Here is a 9,220-nt window from a genome sequence, read left to right as displayed (position 1 = left end):
GACCAGACAAACACGAACCCCTGGACATACCAGACGTAGAGTCAGACAAACACGAACCCCTGGACACACCAGAGGTGGGACCAGACAAACACGGACCCCTGGACACACCAGAGGTGGAATCAGACAAACACGGACCCCTGGACACACCAGAGGTGGAATCAGACAAACACGGACCCCTGGACACACCAGAGGTGGAATCAGACAAACACGGACCCCTGGACACGCCAGAGGTGGGACCAGACAAACACGGACCCCTGGACACGCCAGAGGTGGGATCAGGTGCCTAAGAGTAAGCATCCCCTGTCGACTCGCCGCGATCCCTATATCTTGATAAGGTAAACGGAGTTATCCGTAGTCAAACTCGGTACCATGAACGGTCTAACAATCGGTATGAAACATGTCAGACAGCATTTGACCCAGTGATAGGTTGCATTGGCAAACTAGATCGTTATAACGACCATAGAATTTGCGAAATGCTGACTGTAATCGAGACTATTAAAACCCCTGTACCATCAATTTCTTTGTCAGTAGCTTGCCTCGATCTAAAAAACGAATCATACACAGAACAAGCTCTTGCGTATCGAATTAGTTTAGAGATATAAACACCTTATGTAGGTGATGATGGGATATTGCTACATGTATATAAATATATAATATGTAAAGTTGACGATGGAGAAGCTGAAATCATCCCGTTTATCATACAGTTGAGTTGTCAGTTTGCCGTTAATGTCTACTTTCAATAAAATATCTAAGTATGTAGCAGAAGTGGACAACTCTGTGGTGTCTTTTATTTAGAGCTCACAGTGATATATCGAATCAACATATGAATGAAATATATCATTGTTAATAGACAAAACGTCGCCGATGTATCTAAATGTCGAATTGAAGGCTACAGCAAGAGTTTTTTTCTTCTCACATAGAAGTTTTTGAATAAATTCTACTTCATATGAATATAACAAGGCCACATCGCTCACCTGAGTCATCTTGGCTCATATTTAAAGATTTTTCCTATATAGTCGCATGTAAAACTTTGATCCCTATTGTGGCCCAACCTACTCCCAGGGAGCCATGATTTTGAAATTGAATCTGCACTTATGTCATGAAGCTTTCATGTAAACTTTTCTGGCCAGTGATTTTTCAACAGATTCTTAATGATTCTCCCTATATATTTGTATGCAAAATTTTGATCCCCTACTTGGCCCCATCTTACCCTCGGGGACCATGATTTTTACAAACTTTAATCTAGACTATGTCAGGAAGCTTTTCTACAAATGTAAACTTCTTTAGCCCAATAGTTCTTAAGGAGAAATTTTTTAAAGATTTTTTTCTATTTATTAGTTATGTAAAACTCTGATCCCCATATTGTGGCCCCATCTTAACCCCAGGTGTCATGTGTTTAACAAACTTGAATCTGCACTATGTCAGGAAGGTTTCATGTAAATCGCAGGTTTTCTGGCTCAGTGGTTGTTGAGAAGATTTTTCAAGATCTTCCCCTATACATTTGTACATATATAAAACTTTGATCCCTAATGTCGCCTTATCTTACCCCCCGGGAGCCATGATTTTAACAAACTTGATTCTGCACTATATCAGAAAGCTTTCATGTAAATTTTCACTTTCCTGGCCCAGTAGTTTGTGAGAAGATTTTTCCTTTATATATTTATGTAAAACTTTGATCCCCTATTGTGGCCCTATCCAAACCCGTGGGCCATGATTTTAATAAACTTGAATCTACACTATGTCAGAATGCTTTCATGTAAATTTCAGCTCTTCTGGCCTAGTGGTTCTTGAGAAGGTTTTTAAATAACCCCAGCCTATTTTTGCATTTTTGTGATTACATGTATCTCGAAAATATAAAAAAGTCAAAAATGTAAAAAGTTTACAGACGGACAGACGATGGACAACAGGCGATCAGAAAAGCTCACTTGAGCTTTCAGGTCAGGTAAGCTAAAAACAAGTCAGCTAACAAAGGAGCACAATTCGTGTCCATGGGAATTCCAACAGACTGTTGGAAGACCTGATCACCAAAGACCACGAAGATATTGTCGATGAGGAACTCCAGCATATTTTTTTATTTCAGTTTCAGAGTACTTGTGCATGGAATCAGAGTGGTGTTTAACAAAGTGATTTTTGGATGACTGATCACTGGATATCAGGTCATAATTACTTTCGGGCCAACTCCCTATTTGATTCACACTTATTTTACAAGACAGTTATTTCTAGTATATCTGTGAAGGATTCCGACTCCTCTTCATGTTTACGTACATCGCAAAAGTCTTGTTTTGTCAAAATTCATGGGGTTCTGTTTGTTACGTATAAGATCGTTCATTTTGCTTTTTATTTATTTTTGTACAAGCATTCATTAAGCATTTAATGTCATTTATAAACTTTTTATGATCATTGGAATTCAGTGTTTATTTGTTGCCCACCATCCATACTCCCAATAGATCTCTTGTCATCCTTAATTGATCTCTTTCCCCCTAGAATAGCCTTTAGATGTGATTGAAATTTTGTTTCGTACTATTGAAATCTGGTTCAATAATAGTCTCAAAGATGGGACGAATTGAAAGTTACTTCAGTAGACCAAGGGATGTGACGAATTAAAACTTACTTCAGTAGACCAAGGGATGTGACGAATTAAAACTTACTTCAGTAGACCAAGGGATGTGACGAATTAAAACTTACTTCAGTAGACTCGGGGATGTGACGAATTAAAACTTGTTTCAGTAGACTCGGGGATGTGACGAATTAAAACTTGCTTCAGTAGACTCGGGGATGTGACGAATTAAAACTTACTTCAGTAGACTCGGGGATATGACGAATAGAAATTTGCTTCAGTAGACCCAGGTGACTTAAAAACAACTTCAAACACTATTTGTTTTTTGTATCAGCCAGTTTAATTTCGCTACAATAATAACACATAAACATTAAATATACATGTAGACTTTGAAGCAAAATATACACGATATCGAACAAGGAAAAGGGGATATGAAAAAATGATATCACATAAGCTTGTTCACACTAACAACATTAGCTTAGAAGCAATGATAAGCTCAAATTTTTGCTTGGTCTCGCTACAATACATGTACCTGGTAGATAAATGTTTAATGATATTTACAATGATTTCTTCTAGTCTTATCAAAATGAACCAATTGACAAAATGAAAGGTCCAGAATTTCTTAGTACACATCATACATTGTACTGTGATTCAATTTTTAGCACGAAAACTTTTATGCAGGACAATCACTGCAGATTATAATAAATAAATACTACAATATAATATTGATGCACCAAAAATTATTACTTAATTTTCATTAAAGAAAAGAAAATGACCTCCCCTTCTATTGTTGCTAATTTGACCTGGGAAATTTAAAACATCAGTGCTATTTTAAATGAAAGACAATACCAGATCAGACTCTGCCGAGGCTTTAAAGCATCACACAAAATACTGTAACAATACTACATGAATTGTTTATCTGCACCAAACGAGAGACAAATTGTACAGTGAATCCACAAATACACCAGTACTGGCTGTAAACAAATTCCATTTAAAACACGATACAAGTCAACATATGACTGTAACTAAACTATCAAAGTCATGACAAGGAACCAGCAAAGGTCTCAATTTTGTTTAATGCAATGAAATTCTCTTTTACGACATAACAAATTAATTTCCTGGACATTGAAATCGGCTGAATACGAAAACCTTAACAACACTATACCCTGGCCTCAGAGAGTCCAGTTGTCTACTCATTTCAAATTCTTCAGATGCCAGGGAACATGTAAGTGACAGTGGACAGAATGAATGTTACAGTAATCACCAGACCATCAGAACCTGGTCAGGGCTTACACAGAGTGAAGAGAAACAATAAGCTCTCTGTGGGGACTAACACACACAGGATATAACAGTAAAACATTCCAAATCTCGCCATATCCTCAGGACGAGACATCTTGTTTCATGTCATTTTGAATATCATGACAAAAATCTTGCTATTGGACATTTGTGGAAGAGTGAACTTTGATAAATTTAGCGACTATGAAGTATATTAAATCACTTTGTTGAGCAGTAAAAGTGACAGTTGAATAATTTCAAACCTCTTTAACACTCTTGCAAGGAATGATACATGTACATTCGGTTTTCGATGAAGAAGAAAATTAAATGCTTGTTGTTTGTTGCGTAGATATATTTTAAACATTGGTGTATTTTACTGGGGGGAAAATATTGTCTCAATTTTTTATTGTGCGTATATTGATTACATTTTTTTAGTATTTGGTAGGTTTATTCAATGATTAGACCTGTAATACCTGTATGTACCTGTATGCAGATCTGATTTATTTGATTTTCATACATGTAACTACGCAATTTTATCACAAACAGAACAAGAAGACATCTCGAGTTTCATTTTTTAATAATTTTGTTGTATGCCTTATGATTTTCGTGAACCAGATCCACCAACTGCTTCTTCTACGAATCACTCTGTTCCTACGGGGCTCATTCACAGTGGATGTCGAGTTAGATCTGTCTGGTTCAGAACAGACGACACTACTTCTACTCTATCAACAATCTTTTTATCATAGGATTAAACATTCTTTTTAAAGAATTTATCGATGTGTAAACTCGGGACATTTTACTCAAAAACTGAATAAAAGTGCAAAGCACTTTTATGTTAAGTTTGTGAGTAAAATATATCCATCGATAAATTCTTGAAAAAGAATGTTTGATTCTTATAATTCCAATTCGCTCCCTGTATTATCAATTTCAAAAAATTGAATAGTTTCCCCGCACTATGCTATTTGTTTTCAGGCGCGTATGTACACAGCGTTTTTGGATTTATTGATATGTAAATTCTCGTTTTACTTTATTTTTGTCCAATCAAAACGATTGTAATAAATAACATTGGAATCATTCTACTCTATCAACAATCATATCATTCTACTCTATCAACAATCTTTTCATTCTACTCTATCAACAATCTTTTTATTCTACTCTATCAACAATCTTTTTATTTCTTCACAGTTGCCCTTTTCCTTTCTTTTGACTTGCACTGCACACGTTTTTTTAAAAAACTATTTTACATGACTATTCATTCAAAAATAAATTTAAAGGTTTTTAATGTTTAAATTCCATAGCTTTTATTATTTACTGTATTTTATATGGATACAAGGCACCAGCAATTTCACAACAGATATGTTCGAAAAAGGTGAAGAATATTTTAGCATATATTCCTGCATTAACAATTCCTCCCCCTGATTCAGTTAGATTATGGAGAAACTTTATTCCTGCCTTGTTAACTATTTTGATGCCTCCTCCTGATCCTCATCTTGACATCTGCTACTGAATTGGTATTTATGAATATGCCTGACCAGGGAGAGATTTTTATGAAAAGTTTTTGGCAAATCAATATAGATTTTATGAAATGATTGGAGAAAAAGTGCACAGTCATTTTTAGACATTGTCTGTGGTACTGTAGATTCCTTATTTTATGCAAGTATTTATTATCTCGAAATGACTCATAGACTTCAAATTGTAAGAACATAAATTCGCGAGTGCTCTTTTGATCGAGAGTTTTTGCATATAATTTGGCAATATAAAATTAAAAGCGAGTAATTTTATTTCATGAGTGATGTTTCTTGCCAATTTACGTGATAATAAATTCCTCGCGTATATATAGGAATTTACAGTTTATTCCTCGCGTATATATACGAATTTACCGTTTATTCCTCGCGTATATATACGAATTTACAGTTTATTCGCCTGGTAAGGAACATACATTTCATAGCTGAAGTCCACAAAACAGTCTCTTTCTTACATGGTTCAGATGTTACCCTACATATCACATGTTATCCTCCCAGTTTGATGTTACTGTCACGACTGTTAAGAATTTGAACCCATTTCACACATACAGCAATTCATTTGTATTGAATGTCAACAAATGGGGAGAAATGATAAACCAATGCTAAAACTGCCCTATTAAGTAGTGGTCGTCGATGAAACCTGTCGAGATTTATAGACTTCAAGAAATGTATTTTTCAGGCCATCAACATTATCATGCAATTCATGCACATGTAATTGTGGACAATGCTTGGCAGATGTTACATCGGCTGTGGGTTTCCTGGTCACCAAAATAATGCCCAACAATATGCACATTTGCCACTAAGTAGTAGTAGGTACCTACCATTTCCTGATGAATAAGTTCTAATTGGAGACAAAATATATGCAAATAGAAATTCTACTATTATGCCTTTTACAAGACTTACTCAAAAAAACCCACCTTAAATCAACGAAAGTACAGAAATTAAACAGGACTGTGTCACTAATGGAAAGATGAAGGTTGAGCAGGTTCTTAGTGACATTTGGAAGTAACCACAATGACCATTAGTTTTTGATATTGTTACCAACTTACTTTCGGTTTTTAAACAATATTTTGTTCAATCAATAATTGAATAGGATTAGCCTCTCCTTTCTCCAACAGACATTGCCTGTTAATAGCCTCTCCTTTCTCCTTAGTCAGCTTAGTTCTCAAAAAATAATGAGTGTACAAAGACCATTTGTTTTTACTCCATTACTATAGAATATGGATTAGCATAATCCATCCCCTCAAAAATTAAACACTTATAGTACACCATACTTAAAATCCCTCAATAGTCTCTAAATGTAGTGACGTTCACTCATCTGCAAATGTCCATTGGAAATACATGTACATGGTAAAACGCTTTTAAGAAATTGAATTTGTGATCTGTTGATTAAACATATATTAATTGTAACTGGCATTACAATTCATAACTTATCAATGTCATGTAAAGAACTAATGAAAAGAAGCATAAATAAATTAGAGGCATATGCTCACCTGAGTCACACTGGCCCTTCTGTTATTTTAAAAAAAAAATGTTATTCTCTTTATTCTAACGAAATAATTCCCCCATATTACAACCCTACCCCTCGCCCCATAGGGTCACGACTTCACTGAATTCATACAACATAGGGACGCATCACTAACATGGTCTTCCCATTATGGAGAAGATTTTTCCAATTTTCTTTCTACTTTCTTTGATCCCAATTCTAGCCCCATCCTAACAATTTGATTTATAAAACTTTGTATTGTGCCCTAACCCTCTCCCCGGGGCATTGATTTCCTATGACTTGAATCACACGACCTGAAGATGCTTCCAAATCATAAGGACTAATCCTGGTCCTGTTCCTCTTGAAAATTACATTTTCTAAATGATTTTCTCCTGATTTTTAAAATATCTTTAATTCATTGCCATGGAAAATTTTATTCCCAACTATGGCCCCACCCTGGGAGCTTTGACTTGTACAAACTTTAAGTTAACTCTTCATTATGCCAAGAAGTTTAATCTTTTCTGGCCAAGTGGTTCTTGGGAAAACGATTTTTATATGAACCCACACTATTTCTTGCACTTATTTGACTTTCTCCCCATGGCTATTCATACGAACTTGAATACCCTTCATCCAAGGATACTATGTGCCAAGTTTTTGTTTTTTTTATCAAATTGGCAAAGTGGTTCTGGAGAAAAAGATGAAATTGTTTTAAAAAAAGTTTACAATACTGATGCTGACGACAATGGATGAATTTCTTTCAGAAAAGCTCACTCAGCCTTGGGCTCAGGCAAGCTAAAAATGAAGGGGCTAAAATAAAAAATGAAAGAAAAAAAAAGCATCCATGAAAAGTTTGTTACAAATTCACAAATAATTCAGATTTTAACAGTACATTTCCAATAAATGTGTTTTAAATGTCTTGCTCACTACAGTGTATATCATTTAAATTTCAGTTTGAAAAAATTATGAATGAAAGGTTGTGTTGACATTTATGTTGAACTTTTGAACCCTCTATTCAGCCACCTGTTTAGGACATACTGGAGCAGGGTAGCCCTGGAGACCCCATCTGGACAAGCACTCTGTCAAGCCACTGCAAGGGACCATTCAAATGAATCTCAATCCAGCAGGGAGTGCTGGTCACTGTCTGTCTCCTGCAAAGAATCATAAACATACTATAAAAGAAAATACTTCTTGAATCAAAAAGCTCATTGCTCTCTTGAGGTACTTTGCTCTTACAGTTTTGAAGGTTAATGAACTTACAATACATTGATTAAATGTACAATTGCTTGCATATCATCTTTTTTGGAGACCTTTAACCAATTATTTTCCTTATAATCCAATATGAAACTTTGCACCATTATTTTGGACCTGACCACAAACTGCCTTGAACAAACCCTAATTTTCACTTGATGATGGTAGCAGACTATTTTCACAACAACTGTAAGTTGATACATAATAGTATTTATAGAAATTGCATTTAAATTTTATTTGCACAATATGAACTTGATATTTTGACTTACACTTAAGCATCAGATTTCCCCAACCACAATTTGAAGAAACTTGAATGTAAACTACATGAGGATACTTGATTCGTTTGTTATGTCTGAATGCTGTTTTTATTATATGAATATTAATTTTTAAAAATCCAGATTCCGGACAATTTAAAGTTGAAATTACAACCTCAAAATGGCCTTACTATCATAGCTTTCCTATCAAAGTTAATGCATGAATGAAACAGATAAAAAAAAAAGACTTGTCACAAAGTATATGGTTCACAATAGACAGAGAATAGGAAAGTGACAATTTTTTCATTTGAACTATTTCTTCATTGCTTTATTCAAATTTCAATATTGAATAATCCCATGAGGTTCCAGCTTAGAATAGGTCCTCAGTACCCCTTGCTTGTCGTAATAAATGACTAAATGGGGTGATCCTTCGGATGAGACCGCAAAAACCGAGGCGCCGTGTCACAGCAGGTGTGGCATAATAAAGATCCCTCCCTGTTCAAAAGCCGTAAGTGCCAAGCATAGGCCTAAATTTTGTAGCCCTTCACTGGCAATGGTGACATCTCCATATGAGTGAAAATTTTTCAAGCGGGACATTAAACAATATACAATCAATTAATCAATATTGAATAATCTTTCAAAATTGACACCAAAAAAAATAATTCATTTGGCCTCAGTTGATCTCTGCAATCTTAATATAAAGATGTTGGTAGAGGTTTACCAATTGTGTTGGATCCAGCACTCCCTCATCAATATAATCCTGGCCAAATTTATATATACAGATATAAGACTGGCCCCAACCTTACTGCCCCTCCTCTCGTTCAGAAATTTCTGCATCCATCAATGATAAAGGCAAGGGGTAGAAGTGGGCATGTAT

The 9,220-nt window shown here is 35.2% G+C and overlaps 1 protein-coding gene across 2 annotated transcripts in view; it reads right to left on the bottom strand.

Annotated features, from left to right (window-relative positions):
• Positions 1–2,874: 2,874 nt before the first annotated feature.
• Positions 2,875–9,220, bottom strand: part of LOC125662011 (mothers against decapentaplegic homolog 3-like) — a 67,833-nt gene continuing 61,487 nt past the window's right edge. For both annotated transcript variants that reach the window (XM_048894178.2, XM_048894179.2), the window contains exon 9: positions 2,875–7,989. In XM_048894178.2, coding sequence (XP_048750135.1) covers positions 7,866–7,989 — 124 coding nt within the window. In that variant the 3' untranslated portion in view covers positions 2,875–7,865. The remainder of the gene's footprint in view (positions 7,990–9,220) is intronic.

This window comes from Ostrea edulis, chromosome 8, assembly GCF_947568905.1.
Source record: "Ostrea edulis chromosome 8, xbOstEdul1.1, whole genome shotgun sequence".
NCBI classification, from domain to species: domain Eukaryota; kingdom Metazoa; phylum Mollusca; class Bivalvia; order Ostreida; family Ostreidae; genus Ostrea; species Ostrea edulis.
Note: the sequence above shows the minus strand (reverse complement) of the source record. Positions and strands in the feature narration are given on the sequence as shown.